Source organism: Gracilinanus agilis, chromosome 1, assembly GCF_016433145.1.
Source record: "Gracilinanus agilis isolate LMUSP501 chromosome 1, AgileGrace, whole genome shotgun sequence".
In the NCBI taxonomy this organism is placed as follows: Eukaryota; Metazoa; Chordata; class Mammalia; order Didelphimorphia; family Didelphidae; genus Gracilinanus; species Gracilinanus agilis.
In genome coordinates this window covers 21,175,974-21,194,780 of record NC_058130.1, presented here as the reverse complement: position 1 = coordinate 21,194,780, position 18,807 = coordinate 21,175,974, and the positions used below count along the sequence as shown (strand labels likewise).

At 39.7% G+C, this 18,807-nt stretch overlaps 1 protein-coding gene across 1 annotated transcript in view; it reads right to left on the bottom strand.

Moving 5' to 3' along the window:
- Positions 1 to 18,186, bottom strand: part of ABHD6 (abhydrolase domain containing 6, acylglycerol lipase) — a 29,200-nt gene extending 11,014 nt beyond the window's left edge. Inside the window, exons 1-4 of the mRNA XM_044659175.1 lie at positions 17,635 to 18,186; positions 6,737 to 6,893; positions 4,838 to 4,951; positions 3,838 to 3,970 (exon numbers count right to left, since the gene is read on the bottom strand). Coding sequence (XP_044515110.1) covers positions 3,838 to 3,970; positions 4,838 to 4,951; positions 6,737 to 6,893; positions 17,635 to 17,756 — 526 coding nt within the window. The 5' untranslated portion in view covers positions 17,757 to 18,186. The remainder of the gene's footprint in view (positions 1 to 3,837; positions 3,971 to 4,837; positions 4,952 to 6,736; positions 6,894 to 17,634) is intronic.
- Between the last annotated feature and the right edge of the window lie 621 nt (positions 18,187 to 18,807).

Here is an 18,807-nt window from a genome sequence, read left to right as displayed (position 1 = left end):
ACAAATTCCCTAAAAATTATAATGGTCCAAATAAAAATTAATGATTTCAGGAGATAAGAATTCTTAAAACAAAGTAAAAAGGATGAGAAAGTAGAAGAAAATTTAAGATAAAAATAACTGCCCTGGAAAACAGATTGAGGACACAGAACTCAAGAATCATGATTACCTGAAATCCATAACCAAAAAAGAAGATAAATATCACATTTCAAGAAATCATTAAAGAAACTTGCCCTAATATATTAGGGAAAGAAGTCACTGTGAAAAGAGAATTCTCCTCTAGAAAGAGACTCTAAAATGAAAAGTTCCAGAAATGTCCTTGCCAATATCCAGGGCCAAGACAAAAAGAAAAAATACTTCAAGCAGCCAGAAAGGAAGAATTCAAATAGCAAGTAATAACCACAATAAGAGTTAGATAAGATTTAGCAGCAATCCATATAAAGAAACAGAGTATATGAAATAAAATACTATATTTTAAAAGGTAAAAGATAAAGGTCCACAACCAAGAATAATTTACCCAGAAAAATAATATAATCCTATGAAGAGGGAAAAAAGTGGATTGTCAACGAAATGGAGGAATTACAAATATTTCTTATGAGAAAAAAACTGGATCTAAAAAGAAACTGAAATGGAAACATGAGAGTGAAGAGAAAATTTAAAAAGGTAAATATAATTGAATAATCAGAAGAGGCTTAATAGGAATAAACAATTTGCATTCTAGGGTGCGTTTAAAGGCTCTTTCAGAATTCTATTATCACAGGGAGTCATAGAGGTTGTCAACAAAAAGAAAAAGTTGGAGTGGGGGTGGTGGTGAAAGACTGAGGTATTTGTTAGCAAACATAATAGTGTTGTACAAATAGAACCACATATAAACATGGAAGGAATGGGGAGAGCAAGACATCACTTGAAACTCACTTTCATTTATTTAAAAAAGGGCAAAACACATACTTATACACATACACATAAAGAATTTGTTGTAGCAATATATTAAACTCAATAAGAATTATGATAGAAACAAGAAAAGGGAGAATAAGACAGTAAATTCAGAGACAGATAAGTCAGAAGTAAAGCAAACTCAACCTTGGAGAAAATAAAGTTAAAATGAAAATAGTGGGAGAGGGGTTAACAACTTGAAATGAACAGAATAATGAAGAAAAAAAGTATTAGAGAATAGAATGGAAGAAAATAGAGAATAGAATAGAATGGACGGAAATAAGCAATTAACTGTTGTAACTGTGAATGTGAATGAGATGAACTCAACCATAAAATGGAAGAGGTTAGCAAAATGGGTTAATAAATGAAATCTAATATTATATGTTGCTTACAAGAAAACATATGAAACCTAAAGACTCACACAGATTTAAAATAAGAAGCTGGAGCAAAATCTATTATACCTCAGCTAAGCACAAAATAATTGGCAGTAATAATTATTATTTTTGACAAGGCAATAACAAAAAAAGGCTTGATTTAAAGGAAATAAAAGGCTTATTTAAAATAGATTTTACTGAAAGTCATAGACAATGAATTGATTTCAATTAATGCATGCACACTGAGTAGCATGAGTTTGAAAATACTGAAATTAATTTAAGCAACAGTTAAATAGTAATGTGTTTTGCATGACATACATATGATCTATATCAAATTGCTTGCCTTTTCTCAATAAGGGTGGAGGGAAAAAGAGAATTTGGAACTCAAAATTTTAAAAGATGAATGTTAAAAATTTTTTTACGTGAAATTGGGAAAAATAAAATATTAAAAAAAACCAGTAAATAGTAAAACTATAATAGTGAGGGAGAGGGGAGAGCTCAATTTGCCCCATCTGCCGTAGGTAAATCTGACCACAAAATAACAAAAAAGAAGTTAAAAACCAAGGCAGTATCTGAATGGATATGATTTAGATATAAAAGGTCGCATCATAAACAAATTAGAGAAACAAGGGGAAAAAATTCCTATCAGATCTATGGATAGGAGAAAAGTTCATCATCACAGAAATGGAAAGGATCATAGAAGATAAAATAGATTATTTTGGTTACATAAAATTTAAAAGTGTTTGCACAAACAGATCTAATAAAACTAAGATGAAATAACTGGAAAAAGAATCTTTGTAGCAAGGTTCTTTGATAAAGGTATCTTTTCCAAGATATTTAAGACATTGATTCAAATTTAGAAGATTAAGAGCCATTGATAATTGGTCTAATTGTATAAACATGCAATTCTGAAGAGAAGAAACCCAAACTATAGCCATATAAAAATGCTTCAAATCATTACTAATTAGAGAAATGTATATAAAGGCAACTCTGAGGTTCTACTTTATACTCTCAGAAAAGGAAAAATGCTTGACAGATTGTGGGAAAACAGGTACATTTGATACACTGTTAGTGGACCTTTAAATAGGTACAACTATTCTGGAAAATGTTTTGAAATTTTACACAAAAAGTTACTAAACACTGCCTGCCCTTTGACACATATATACCGCTTAACTAAGCCTATATTCCAAAGTGATCAAAGAAAAAGGAAAAGGTTTTATATGTACAAACATTTATTGAAAGTCTTTTTTTGTGATTTCAATAAACACAAAGCTAAGAGAAGGTCCATTAATTAGGGAACGGTTGAATAAATTGTGTTATATAAATGGGATGATATAAGAAATGAGGAAATAAATGACTTCAAGAAGACAAAGCAACATTCTATTAACTGTCACAGAGCAAAGAAAGCAGAACCCCCAAAATAATTTATGCTATAATACCAATATTATAATTTTGATGACTTTAAACTGATGAAGAATGAAATGAGTAGAATGAGTTATACAACACCATAAAAACAAGCACCTTTGTAAGGTGTAAAGATCTACTATCAATATATAGTGACTACCCAGGATTCCAAAGGCCTTATGATGACACATGGGATCCACTATAGCAAGGTGATAGATTTAGAGTACAGAATGAGACAGAGAGATAGATAGATAGAAAGATATAGATACACACACATACTTTCTCCTCTCTCCACACACACACACACACACACACACACACACACGTGCATGTATGTGTATAGATACATATTTATAGATATTTATATGTATGTAAATATATATATATATGTATTTTATAGTCATTAGGGAAATTTGTTTTGTTTTTTTAACTATGCATACTTTTCTTACAAGGAATTTGTAGGGGGGTTTGCCAGTGGGATAGGAATGAGGAGAGAAAAAAGATGTTATGGATGTGAAGTATTTCATGCTCATTCAGATGAAGTCACTATTGTTAATTTTGTTTACTTGTTTTCCTTTGTCATAAAGAAGAGAGGTTTGTTGCATAGACTTTTCATGAAGTGGGGTACCCATGTGTAACAGAAAAACAAAACACATCAATAAACTTTATTTTTAAAATTCTGAGTTCTGATTCTAAAGGCTTCTAAGGACCTTAGTAGATAGACCTTCAACAAATTCAATTTTATTCTCCAAAGTTTTGGGGGAAGAAAGGCCTACAGCTATGACTAGGTTTCAATGAAAGCCTATTTTGGTGAGGGCTTGATCTAGTTCAATATTGAAATGAGATTTCATAGGGAGGAGGCTCTAAAAAATTTGTAGCACAAAATAAGTACCTAGTATGTAATACTCTATCTATCTATCCATCCATCCATCGTCTATCCATCTATCTATCTATCCGTCTGTTTGTCCATCTATCCGTCCAGCCTGTCTCTATCTATCTTTTCATCTAGGTGCTTAATATCTTTTGATAGCTAGATTAAGTCTCACTCAGGCATGACCTCTACTTCTTCACTGTCTTCAGCCCAGACTTCAGACACAATTGACCAGGGTAACTTATCCTTGGGACTTACCAGCGGGACACACTAGAGTCAAACTGCAGATGTCTGATGGATAATATGCAGCATACACCCCTGCAATTTGGCCCCCCATGGAAGTGCCCACCAGGTGGAAAGGCCTCTTGTTCAGCTTGATGCTTTCTACAAACTACAAAAGGAAACACAAGAAGAGACTGGTTAGAGAACTGGAAGTGTCATAGTGTGGTGGCTTACCTTTGGAGACAAGTAAAAATAGCCAATGAGGAGATAAAAGGTTCCCATTACTCGGTAGACTCTTGCCCTTGCTATAAACCCTTTAGCACTCTTGTCTACTTTCCTTTCTGGCATCATCTGTCAGCTGCTCAGGGTGGGAGATTGAGTGGAGATTCCCAAGACTACATTAAAGGACCATCCCTCCTTGATTCAGCTTGATCATGTTGTCTCCCACATGAACACGTGAGCTCCTTGAGGGCAGAGACTGTGTTGTTGCCTCCTTTGTAGCCCCAGCTCTTTGTGTGGTGCTTGGCAATGAGTAAGAAGATTAAGAAACGCCTGCTGCTTGATTCCCTGATTTGAGCTCTTAGTCACAGAGAAGGTGCCCAACTGCAGAGGAAGAGAGTTTCCTCAACTGGGAGTTGCCGATGCCAGTTAAGTCACAGGTCCAATATTCCTACCATCCCTGTCCTTCTAGCTCCAAGCCCAGTGATTTTGCACTTTACTGTGATGAATCTTGGATACCATATTCTCAGACAAGAAACTATGCTAGGAGACAGGTAGGTGCTTAATAAATGCTCACTGATTTCCTGATCGATGGTGCTTTAGAAGTTCCCAAATCAGATTCTTCAGACCCATCTTAAGTAAATTAAGAATGAAGCTGATTTCAAAGGTCTAATTTTCTAAATATCCAATCAAAATCCTTTCTTTGATTGCCTGACATGTCCTGACCCAACGGATAGAGACAGTGCACAGGCCAACACAAACCACCTACCCACTGGAGGTACAAGTCCCTTCACTGAGGAAGGTTTCCACCACCTACCTGGTGTATCCTTTTGACTTGTCCATCTATTGATAAGTCATCTGAGGAAGAGCGGGTGGTACCCTCATGGCCAGGCATGTCGGGACAGACCAGATGAATGTCCTTTGGAAGGAACTAAGGATGCAAAATGGCATAACCCATTAGTGAAGATGGTGATTCGAGGTGACCAGGCCAGCTGAGAGGAGAAAGCTCTTCTCCTAGAAGGCAAGAACAGAGCCACAAGAGCCTGTCTCTAGATCTGAAAGGGAGTTCTGAGACTTTCTGATTTAATCATTTGCAGATGAGGAAACTGAGGACCAGGGAGAGGAAGGGTCTCTTGTTCTAGATCAGAAATCTAGAGCTGGGAGAAGTTATAAGTCACTTCATCTGCCTGAAGACTATTCTTTTAGAGGCAACAGAGTCCATTTTCAGGGCAATAGCAAATCACTTTGTATGGGTCAGCTGGTGATAAAATGGATAGAGCACTGGACTTGGAATCAAGAAGACCTGCGTTCAAATCTGCCCTCAGATACTCACTAGGTATGATTCTGGGCAAGTCATTTATGCTTAATTTCTTCATCTGAAAACTGAGGATAATAACAGTATCTATCTCTGAGAGTTGTTGTGAGGATCAAATAAGATAATCCTGATAATCCTTGTAAAGTGCTCAGCACAATCCCTGGCACAAAGGAGGTGCCACATTAATATTAGTTTTTAGTATGAGGTTCCACCTCCAGTGTTGGCATAGAGGTCAATCTCATTAAAATCATTCAGGGTCACCTCAAAATAGGAGACATCAGAAAGGGCCAAAAGCGACCTACTAACTTGTCAGGAATGAGAAAGTGAGGCAGGCAGCTAAACCCGAGGAGCACGCGCAGGTGCCTTGTTTCCAGTCTTTTCCAACACAGCCACCTTTGTTTTCATCTTCAGCTTTCACTCCTCCACTTATTACTCACCTCCAGGACGGAGGCCAAGGGGCAATCTTGATAACCAGGTTCTCAGAACATGACCTTGAGGGCAGGGAGGCCTGAGTTCAAATCTTATCTTTAATACTTTGTCCCTGTGTAACTGGCCAAATCCCTTCACTCTTCTGGACCTCTATTTACTCTTTCCTAAGCTTGGCACAATCAGAGCTTTGGTACCAACCTTACAGGTTTGTTGGGAGGCCAAATTGAGATGCTTCGGGTAAATTATTTTGCAAACTCTAAAGTGCTATAGAAATGGAAGCCATTATCATCATCATTATTATCCAGTAAAGCTCCTGTAACTAGACTCTGCATTGGTGTGACTTGCTAGATTGAGGGTGAGATTTTATGCCATAAAAATATATGTATTCATTCTCATTTTCTCAGAGTAGGCTAGTGACTTGGCCAAGGGAAGGATTCAGGTAATAACACAGATAATCAGAGGCAGAGCCAGCATTTGAACCCAGGACCTTAGCCTCTAAATTCAGCTCCTTTCCCACTGTACCAGGCTTCCTTAGAAATCATTGAGTCTAACCCACTTGAAGCAAAAGGCTGGGTCTGTGGCTCTGGATTCTTTATTATAGACCTGCAATAACATGGACTAACCCTTTTCATCAACAAAGTCTTAGTAACAGCTAACATTAATACAGGGTGTTCCACAAGTCACTAAGATTTTGGGGACACCCTGTGTAACACTTTAAGATCTGCAAAAAGTTTTACATATCTTAGCTCATTTGATCCTGGCCACAGCCCTGTGAGGCAGGTGCTATTATTCCCATTTCATAGATGAGGAAATTGAGTTTGAACAGGGTTGTGTGACTTGCCCAGGGTCACACAGCAGACAAGTGTTTGCAGCAGGATTCAAACTCGATTCCTTGTGAATCTAAGTCATGTATTGGCTACCTCACAACCAGATCTCAGCATCTCTTTATAAAGGGAAATGCTGGTTGCCTACCTTGACTACCTTAAGCCACATGTCTTTACTGGAGGAGAAGCCGTGCAGCATCAGAAGGGAAGGCGAGGTGGTAGGTGAGCCCCGGTAGGAATAGCAGAACCGATAGCCTTCAGAGTAGGTGTAGGAAACGTGTAAGCCCAGGGTCCGACGCCAGTACCTAGAGAGAAGGGGTGGATGTGAATGTGGGAGAGAGGGGGAGGAAATCAGGGGAGAGCCAGAGCCAGAGAGGCAGAGATGGAGAGACGGTGAGACAAAGACAGAGACAGACATGGGGAGAAAGAGAAAAAAATGAGCATAACCCAGCAAGTAAGGCTGAAGACAAGAGGCCAGGGAAACGGACACATTTACGAGGACCTCCTTAGTGGAAAGACCACGTTGGCCTTCCTCCAGAATGGATGCATTTTGCTGAGCATGTCATATGCAGAGATTTTTTCCAGGGCTTTAGCCTCTGGGTGCATTTCAGCAAGGGCCTCAATGGGTGCCAAAGTAAACCTGGCCAAGTCCCTAGTCATTCAGCGTTCAGCCAGGAAGGCCAAAAGGTACTTTAATGGATGTATCTGGTGTGTTTTGCTAAGCAGCACATTTGGGGGTTGGGGAGAATCTTCCTTAAAGAGATATGTCAGATTGTACACAGGAACAGCGATATTGTCCTTTGGAAAACTACGCTACTCTGATTAATACAGCGATCCAGGACAATTCTAAAGAATTCCAATGCTCTCCACCTCCAGAGAGAACACTGACAAACTCTGAAAGCAGACTGAAGGAGCATTATCTCACTTCTTGGGTTTTTTGACACATTACTAAGATGGAAATATTTCGAGTTGACTCCATATGTATAACTGATATCATATAATTTATCTCCTTCCTCTATGGGTAGGGCAGGAGGGAAGGAGAGAATATGGAACTCAATATATTAAAATTATTATTTTTTAAGTAAAATTAAAAACATTGAAAAATGAATGTGAAAGAAAAAAATTAAAAAGAGGCAAATCAGGTATCATTTTCTTAAAATAAATCTAGAGACGCTCGTTCACAATAACTTCCTATCTGGCAAAGATGGTGTTGTTTTTGTCTTGAGATACAGTTTTAGTTAGGGTCATGGGATGACAAACCTAAAACTGAGGGGCAGCTAGATGACTCCTGGTGTTGGAGGGAAGAACCTCAGTTCTAATCTGACCTCAGACATTTCTTAGCTGTATGACCCTGGGCAAGTCACTTAACTCCCATTATCTAGCCCTTACCACTCTTCTGCCTTGGAACTAATACTTAAGTATTGATTCCAAGACAGAAAGTAAGGGTTAAAACGAAAATCTTTTTATTGATCTTTTGTTTTTCTATCCCTCTTCCAATCTACCTCCCAGATAGCAAAAAGAAGTGGGGGTATAACTTAGCAAAATGAACCAACAGATACCCAACATAAGACATTATATATGCAATGTTCCTTGCCCATAGGTTCCCCACTTCTGCATATACTAAAACAAGCATGTTCCAAACCATCTCATATGTTATTAGTCTACCTTGGGGTGAGTAGCAGTTGTCTAAATTCTAAGTCAGTTGCTAATAGGACATTCTACTCTTTACCAATTTCCCTGAAGTTTCCCGTCACTGTCCTTTGCACTCATTTGACAGTGATGGAATGAATGAAAGTAACCTTGGTATCGATGCCTCACTGTGTTTTTTTGTTTGTCTGTTTGTTTTTTGTAGCTGAACCTGGCTTCCCAGGCTTATAAGTATAAAGGCAAACCCATCTATTATCTACAAAGATTATAGACTGTCCATCTTAGAAGCTTTGCTTACAAGAGAGTAAATAAAATAAAAATTTTTCCTGGTATTGTTGTAAATCCTTTTTTTTTCTAAACCCCTGCTGATTTCTTCAAGTTTTCTATTTTCTTTAACATTTCCTCCTTCCTTTCATCACACAGAGCCTGACAACATGTATATCTGTATTCCCTTACTTGTGTTTATGCTGTATCCTCCCAGTAGAATGTAAGCTCTTTGAAGGCAGGGATTATTTCATAGAATCATAGATTGAAAGCTGGAAGAGACCTTGGAGATCACTATTCTGACCCCTTCATTTTCCAGATGAGGAAAAAAGGCTTACACAGGTGCCAGAATTTGAACCCAGGTCCCCTGACTCCAAATTTAGAACTTTGTACACTGTTCCCATGATGCCTCTTTGTTTCATTTTTCAGCTTTGTGTCTCCAGAACCAAATATAGTATCTGGTCAATAACATTTTTTGAGTTGAACGTAGTTTCTGTAGTTTCTGAAAGAGCTAAAGGCCTTCCATCAAATTTCACTTGAAGGACTCCCTAAAATCAAGAACAAAGCCATCTTTCAGCAACTAAGCTCTAGGCGAGCGCTCTTGGTTGTAAGGTTGTTGTTTTCTCTTGAAACCTACATCCTTCGAAACAAATGACCCAAAGAGAAAACAGGATATTTTCTCTCAAGAGTCCTATTGTAGATTACTGTGGGTATCCAAAGAGATCTACCCTTTTTTTAAACTTCTAAGTATTTTATAGGATCCTACATAATAGTAATTGTATTATTCACATCCATCAATTGAGAAAATATGGGACAAAAAGCTATAACTACTACCAGTACCAATAATAATATGTGACATTTACAGCTCTTTACATTTGTGCAAAGTGTTTTGCAAACATCTCAATTGAGCCAATGCAAGAATATAAGTGTTAAAGCCAGGACTCTCCCCATTTTACAGATAAGGAATCAGAGGCTCAGAGGGGGTGTGACGTGCCCAGGTTCTTGAAGATCTAGTAAATGTCAAGTCCAGCACTTGATCCGTGATACTGAATTCAGTAACATTTATCAATCAATGGAGATTTATTCTTGTTTTAACTATTTGGTGAGTCACAACCAGTGGCCTGTAATTACAAACATACCTGTAACCTTCCCTACCCACCCTCTCCCCCTTTCCAAATCTGGAACTATAATCAAATCAGCAATGTCTCGGGAGTGTCAGTTTTCTTCCTTATGGCTCCACCCATCTCACCAGGATGATTTTCTTCCAGGGCCACCAATCAGTCCCTCCTACTATATGTTGTTTCTTCCCCAGAAAATGGAAACTCCCTGAGGGCAAGGATAGTCCTCAGTTTTTTCTGTTTGCATTCTCAGCCACAGGTACATAGTAAACTTTTTTTTTTTAACCCTTACCTTTTGCCTTAGAATTCATACTGTATATTAGTTTCAAGGGAGAAGAGTGGTAAGGGCTAGGAAATGGGGGTTAAAGTGACTTGCCCAGGGTCACCCAACAGGGAAGTGTCTGAGGTCAGATTTTAACCCAGGACCTCCGGTCTCTAGGCCTGGCTTCCCAATCCACTGAGCCACCCAGCTGCCCCTGTAAATTCTTAATAAATACCTTTTACATTCACTTATAGCTGTGTGTGTGAGACCACTCACAAGTCACTTACTTAATCTCTGAGTCAGTTTTCTAATCTGTAAAAAAATGGGGTTAATAATAAATGAGATAATATAGGTAAATGTTTCAGAAAGTGTTGATCTCTGTGGAAATGCTGGTTATTGTTACTTTCAAACATGCCTATCTCTCTTGGAAACCCTTAACATTCTCTATATAAAGATGAGTTTAGGGGGCAGCTGGGTAGCTCAGTGGATGGAGAGTCAGGCCTAGAGACGGGAGGTCCTGGGTTCAAATCCGGCCTCAGACACTTCCCAGCTGTGTGACCCTGGGCAAGTCACTTGACCCCCATTGCCCACCCTTACCACTATTCCTCCAAGGAGCCAATACACAGAAGTTAAGGGTTTAAAAAAAAAAAGCTAGAAAAAAAAGATGAGTTTATGTTATCATTGAAACATAGCAACAAATGCATAGGAGACATCATTTGGTCTAGAGAAGATATGTTTGTATCTTTATCATGCTGAGTCATTAAATGTGTATTTGAAGACCTTTTTTTTTTTAAACTTTACCTTCGATCTTAGAATCAATACTTTGTATTGGTTCTAAGGCAGAAGAGTGGTAAGGGCTAGTCAATGGAAGTCAAGTGACTTGCCCAGGGTCACACAATTAGAAAGAATTTGAAGCCAACTTTGAACCCAGACCCTCTTGTCTCTAAGCAGGTTCTCAACCCACTGAGCCACCTAGCTGCCCCAGTCATTGTTTTTTTTTAAACAAAATGGCCACAGCTAAGCAATATGTTAACCATTCATCTCTAGCACTTTCTAGTATTTTATTATGGTGATCCCTTTAAGGGTAGGAGATATAGGCAATATTAATTTCTGGTTCTCAATCCACTAAGCCATGTAGCTGCCCCTTTGTAGATCTTTTACAATAGCTCACAGCCACATATTGGGCACCCCTGCTATAATTTTTAAATATTATAAACCAGGAGAGAAAAGACTAGTTAACAGCCTACAGAGAAGAAACAGAGTCTATAGTAAACTCGTCTCTGGAACAATGGGGCATTTGACAGCTAAAGAGCTCCCTCACAAAAACAGAGCATCTAATTTCTAGAATAACATTGACCCCTTAAGGTCCTGTGACCTCAACAGCCAAGCTCATAAAAAAAAAAAATAAGGCCACTTTGCATCTTGTCTCAAGATATAGCTCAGCAGCCTGGCTCCTTCTCACATGGGTGTTTTTAAAATTTGTTTTTCTTCCTTTAATATCATTTTTGTTTGTTTTTAAAATAATTTATTTTTAAATCTTTTCCCATGATTACAGGATACTTTAGTATCATTTTAAAGGAACTGAATCCTTGGAGAAGTATTTATTTTATTCCTTCCTTCACTTACCCATCTTAGTTCTCTTTTAAAAAAAAACTACCGAAAAAATGCACAGCCTAGAAATGCTGCCCAGTTCCTTTTCTGTCTTCCTTTGAATACTGTCAGCGTCTTGCTAGAGTCTATATTCTGCTCCTTGAACTCAATAAAAATCAGCCCTCCATTTCTTTCATTTGCCATAAAAGACCCAGCCACCAGCACCTCAATGAAAATGGGCTGGCCATGCTTCACGGATGCTCAGAACCATGGACAGATGCCCTGGTGTGAGAGCAGTGAACCAGAGCAAGCCCTGCTAATTGCTTTCTCCTGTGGTGCTATGGAGTCACTTTGGTCTAGCAGTGTCTGGTGCACAATGGGAAAGGGCTAGGCGCTAGAACCTGGACTTGTGATTTCATCACTATAGAGAGCTCCAAGATGAGGAAACTCCCCCTTAGCAATGCAGGATGGCTTCTTCTGTGTAACAGACTATTTTTTCAAACCCTTAACTTCTGACTTAGAACCAATACCGAATATCAGTTAATTCCAAGGCAAAAGAGCAGTAAGGGCTAGACAATAGGGAATAAATGACTTGTCCAGGGTCACACAGCTAGTAAGTATCTGAGCCCAGATTTGAACCTAGACCTAATGTTCTATCCACTGAGCCACCTAGCTACCCCTGAAACAGTCTTAGATAGCTGCCTAGAATCTCCAGAGGACAATTGACTTGCTCAGTCACACAGCACATAGTAGACTTATTAAATAACTGTTGACTGAAGATGGAAGGTAAGAAAGAACCTCTGCTGCCTTCAGAGAAGGTTAACATTTAACAATCCTATTTTCAGTATATAAATAGATCACAAAATGAGCAAGTTTCCCCAAATGCCTTTATCTTGAAATGAGACTGACCTAGTTTTGTAAGCAGGGTTGTCATATCTGATGGCCATTAAGAGTAACTAATTGTACACCACTACGGGGTTTTCAACCAAAGACAGACTAGGGCTGGAGATTCCTATGGACATGAATCACATAATTGTGGTGCCGAACAAGACTTTCAAGAGTCCCTTGGACAGCAAGGAGATCAAATTGGTCGATACTTAAGAGAAAGTAATTTAAGGTATTCATTGGAAGGACAAATACTGATGTTGAAGCTTAAATACTTTGGCCACATAATGAGAAGACAGGACTCATTGGAAAAGAACCTGATGTTGGGTAAGACTGAAGATAAAAAGGATAAGGGGATGGTTAGTGATGGATGGTGTCATGGAAGCAATGAACATGAATGAACTTGGGCGGACTTTAGGAGATAGTAGAGGATGGAAAGACCTGGTGGACCAATTGTCCATGGAGTCCCAAAGAACTGGACACAACTGAATGAATGAACAACAGAAAAGTTCCAGGCACTGTACTAAGAGCTGGATTTATAAATACAAGCAAAGAATAGTCTCTGCTCTCAAGAAACTTATAGTCTATGAAAATGGATACAAAAAAATAATAGGCCGGATGAATTAGGGGTGATCTCAAAGGGAATGCATTAAGATTAAGGAGGGCTGGCAAGGGTTTCTTGCAGAAGGTAGGACTTTAGCTGAGGCTTGAAGGAACAGGGAATCTTGGAGGCAGAGGTGAGGAGGCAGAGGTGAGAAAGTGTCCTGGACATGGGAGAGAATGAGAGAAAATGTCCAGAGTTGGGAGATGCAGTACCTTTGTGAGGAATAGCAAGGAGAAGAGTGTGACTGGGTTGCAGTATATGTGGATAGAAGGAAGTTATGAGAAGACTGGAAAGGTAGGAAGGGACCAGGTTCAAAGGGCTTAAAAAGCTAAACAGGGGATTTCTTGTTTTATCTGGAGAGAGGGAGAGAGAAAGACAAAGAAAGAGAGAGAGGGGAGACAGACACAGAGACACAGAGTGACAGAGAGATTTGGTCAAATCTATTCTTTAGGAAGATCAATTTGATAGCTGGATAAGTAGAGGATAGACTGGAGAGTGGAGAGATTTGTAGCAAGTAGGGTAGCCTACTAGTAGGTAATTGTCCAAATGTGAGGTGGTGAGAGCCTGAACCAGGGAGTTGCAGTGTCAGAAGAGAGAACGAGGAGTCTAGAAAATGTATTTTTAAGGGTAAAATAGCTAGGATTTGGGACCTGACTGCATATGGGAGATGAGAGAAAGTGAGGAGTCAAGAATGTCATAGGTTGTGAGCCTAGGTCACTGGGGGGCTGGTGGTCCCCTCAACAATAGAGAAATGAGGAAAAAAGGATGGTTTGCAGTGAGGGGAAGAAGATCTAGGTTCATTTTTAGATGTATTGAGTTTAAAATGTCTGTGAGACTTCTAGTCCAAAATGTCTAATAGATGAGCCTGGAGGGCAGGATAGGCTGGACAAGTCAATCTAAGAGTCATCTGCATTTTTTTTTCTTATTCAGTCATGTCTGACTCTTCGGGGTTTTCTTGGCAAAGACACTGGAGTGCTTTGCCATTTCCATCTCCAGATCATTTTACAGATGAGGAACTTGAGGCAAACAGGGTTAAGTGACTTACCCAAAGTCACACAGTAAGAATCTGAGGCTAGATTGGAACTCAGGAAGGTGAGTATTCCTGACTTGGGACCTGACACTCTATTCTCTGTGCTACCTAATGGTTGTGTAAGGGCAGAGCTAGAATTTGAACCCATGCCCTCTGGATCCAAATTCAGTGTTCTTTCTCCCTGCAGAGGCTTATGAGATCACCAAGAGAACTAGTAGAGAGGGAGAAGAGAGAATAGGGCTCAGGTCTGAGCTTTGGATGACCTCCCACGACCCTCCATGGTTAGCAGGTATGACCTGAAGGAAGATTCAATAAAAGAAGTGGTCAGATAGTTAGGAGGAGAACCAGGAGAGAGCTTATCTCAAAAACCTAGAGAAAAGACGTGGCCAAGGAGGAGAGGGTAACTGGCAGGCTTCAGAGTGGTCAAGAAAGAGGAGAGTTGAGAAAAGGCAATTAAGCAATTAAGGCAACTTTAGCAATTAAGAGATTATTTGTGACTTTGGAGTGAACAGTTTCAACTGAATGATGAGATGGTCTGCAGTGAGGGAAAGATGAGACAGTGGACTCATAACTTGATGCCTGTAATCCAAATGTCCCTTTGGGCTTTCCATGGAGAAGACATGGGCTGCTGCTCTGTGTTCAGGAGAGATCTTCCCATGATTTACAAAGAGGCAGGAAGCTCTCTGCCACTCTTACTTCCCTTTTATACAGGAACATAGACTTAGAGCTGGAAGGGTCCTTAAAGACCATCTCGTCCAATCCCTTCATTTTAGAGGCAAGGAAAATGAGGCACAGAAAGGCTAAGTTACCCAAAGGCACATGGGTATTAAAAAGGCTAAGTTACCCAAAGGCACATGGGTATTAAGTAGATGGTGGAGCTAGGATTAAAACCCAGGTCCCAATCCAACTCTCTACACAATACTGACACTTAGAGTCCACATCCTTAGACTCATGGTGGTCTCTCAAAGCAATAACGCTACCTGATTTGATCCAAAAAGTTTCCCTGGCTGTTGACCCTTATTACCATGAGTATCTTTACCAAGAAAACCCCAAATGGGGTCCCTAACAGTTGGATATGACTGAAATGGCTCCACGACAACAAAAATGCAGAGAATTCTTAGATCTATTTCATTCCCTTGACTGCTTCACCACATCATGAAGGGGCACATCTAAAGTATCTGTGCTTCCAACTGGTCAACCTCCAGGAAGATTCTTCAGGGTCACTGGGACTCCTGGGAATCACCTGCTTCCATATTGCTGACTCCATCAAAGAACAGAGTCTGTTCCATGGTGTCTCTGAGCAGGAATGTACTGACTATACCTGGCTTTTCCATTCAATAGTTCCATGCTATGGAACAAACAAAAGCCTCCCCACTACACACACTGAAAAGCATAGCGACATCATGTTTCCTGCGTTACGCAACCCCAATCTCCAAGGAAATGGAGCCCCAACAGTCTCCGTATTGGTCCCTGCACCGAAGTGGGCATTTCTTCTATCTCATTAAGTTCTTTTCAAGGATCAGAGCCTTCCGTGGCACTCTAAGAAATAGGCACTTGGTCTAAACTAGAGAAAGCCAGAAAGGCGGACAAGCTGAAAGGGTACAGTGTGACCTTCCCAGATTTCACATCATCCCCAGAAGCAGAATTACTCAGTTCCTTAATTCCCTAGAATAACTTCTCTTTACTTGGCTATGGAACACTGGAGAGTTTAGTCAAGTGGTTTTCATCATTATGAGAGTAAACAATTTCAGCATAATCCTAAAAAAAAAAAAAACCCTTCCACTTTTCAACACCACCTGGGGCAGCTTAATTGGACTCTTTTCTTTTGGAATATATAAATAAATTGCATTTTTAGACATTGGATATCAACACAGCAACTTCTCAGGAGAGGGATTTCCTATTTCTATGAAAGCCCTCTAGGACCTTGTGAGGGTAGGGATGGGGGAAATAAATGGGTATGAGCCAGGTTACAGTATGAACCATGAGCCATGAGCCATGAGCTATGAGCCAAGACATGAGATGAGAGTTTGCCTCATTTTGCTCTCAGTGAAAGCAGCAAGGCAGCAATGCCCAGGCTCTCCCTGTCTTGGAGTTTGTACATCCAGAAGGCTTCTGTACTTGTTAATTAAATTATTTATTTTTGGCATTGATGGAGGAAAAAATGTTGATACGCTGACATTCCATGTCCCAGAATACAATTTATTTATATACTTCAAAAGAAAAGAATTTTGCCGCTTAATTGTTTTTCCTTGTTATGAGGGAGAAATCAATTCTGGGTATTTGAGGTGGGTGGGGTATAGTCAGATATAACACTGATGTAAAACCAAAAGGCTCCAGTGAAGTTTATTTATTTTATTTTTTTAAAGAGAAGGGGGCATCATCTAGGTGACTCAGTGGATAGAAAATCAGGCCTAGAGTTGGGTCCAAATCTGGCCTCAGATATTTCCTAGCTCTATGACTCTAGGAAAATCTTAATCCCAATTGCTTAGCCCAGTGATGGCAAACCTTTTAGATGCCCAAACTGTAACCCTCATGCCACATGTGAGCCCCACTGCCTTACCCCAGACAGGGGAGGGAGGAAGCACTCCCATTGGGCTTTTGGGTAGAGGGGTGCATGGCGAGGGGGAAGGGAGCAGCCCCCTCTGGCATGTGTGCCATAGGTTCACCAATATGGGCCTAGCCTTTACTATTCTTCTGTCTTAGAATTGATACTAAGACAGAAGGTAAGAATTTAAAAGCGAGAGCAGCAGAGACAGAGACAGAGACAAAGACAGAGAGATGAATTTGATTTTGAGATCTATTCTCAAGATCTCAAAAGACAGCTTGGAACAGAGAGTATGCCCATTGTTTAGTACAATGCCTGGTACACTGTAGGTGGTTAATAAATGCTGATTGATTGATTGATTGATTGATTGATAAGAATTCAACTTGGAGTCAGAAATCCTAAAATCCTACACCTCTGACTCCAACTAGCTGTATAACCCTAAGTACTATTCCTCAGCCTCAGTTTCCCCATGGGTAAAATGAATATAACAATAGCATTTACCTCAAAGAATTGGTATGAGTTTCAAAATGAAATATCTGTTCATGTCCTAACAAACCCCAAAGGTTGGAGAAATGTGTTGCTATAACATTAAATTAATTGTTATTATTATTCAGTCTTTCTTGGACATCTTAGGTATCCCCCATCATGGGTAAGTACTTCACTTAACTTCTCAATGATGATGCCAGGCAACTCTTTAGGACAAGGTAGTTACAACTGAGTTGCTAATATGCATTAGCAGAATGGATTCCCATTCCAGGATTGGATCCTGAAGAAATCATAGGCCAGACCAAAAGGGAAATACTTTGTCTTTCAAAGAAAAGGGCTCTTTTCTTGCCTGAAACAAAAAGAATATATGAATCTGGGGATGTGAATGATCTCATGGGAAAAATAAAGGGCACTTAGTACCTTTGGAGAGCAGGCCTAGAAGAACTTTCAATATATTTTCCAACAATGCTTTAAAAATGGAATAAATTCTAGAGGATCGATCAACCAAGAAGCATTTGTCACCTGCTGAGTACCAGGCACCATGTGGGATGAGCAGATCCAAGAATGATTCTGTCCTCCCTTTTAAAATGTCTATTATAAACCTAGTTCTCTTACCAATGATAGATTTTGATCAGCATTCCGGGCCATAGCAGAAATGAAGCCACGAAGGCTAGGATGGGGATGGCCAAAGTCCCTCCAGCTATGATAAACACGTTCAATACATCAAGTTCCGTCATGTTGTTTAAGACTTGGTTTCACCTGTAGTGGTTTAAAGAGGAAAAAGAAAATGTCAAACCATATGTATTGGGAGGAAAAAATCCCAACATACAGAGAAGAGGAAAGAACTGCCAAACCTGGTTAGAAATCAGGCAGAAATCAAGGTTAAACTTGTGCATTTTTTTTTTTTTTACAAAGACACATCTGATGAGTTTTTGCGGCTTCCAATGACTCTTCTTGAACTGGTTTCAAAGGTTGAAACAGTCCTAAGGGGACATGGAAGTTTACTGGAGTTTAGCTTTGTGGAATACAGACTTCAGAGTCAAGGTAGCATAAGGGAAGGGATGCAAGAGACTTAGTCACAAGACCAGGGTTCAAATCCCAGCTCTACTACTTATGACTGGTGTGAACCCTGGACCTTGTTTGGTTTCCTCTTTGGAAGAAACTGGAAGAGGAGGGCCTAGGGTTTACCTTGTGTTTTGTGTTTCCCAATTTTGAATGTTTATTCTTACATCTTAATAGAACTCTGTTTGAATGTTTATGCTTACTGATAAGGCATCTCCAGGACCTGGCCTGGGAACTGCCCTCTGGACAAAATAGCTAAACTGCCTAGAATACCTCATACAGGCCCTCCCCACCCCCTTCAGAAGCCCAATAAAATGTCAATCTCTCAGAGAGAGGAGCCTTCTTCCTGCTTTCCTCCTCTGCCAAATGACCAAAGAAATTTCTTTCTAAACCTCTTCCAGATTTGGGGGTTTATTCTCATGACTATCAGAAGGTCCTAATCTGTACTGGTCCAAGGAGTTTCCTCATCCAGGAATTCCTTCTATGATTGAAATCACTAGTCCAGTCTCTGCATAGTCCTACCATGTTGCTGGGCATTGGGGATCGACATATTCCAGCAATCAAGGATCAATTATTAAGCACTTCCTAGGTGCCAAGCGCCTGTGACAAAAATGAAATAAATAGTTCCTGCCTTCAAGGAGATTACATTCTTTAGGAGGGAGACGAAAGGGACACACTGAAACACATACAAGCCTTCAACATACATTACTGATTGGAAGCCACAGT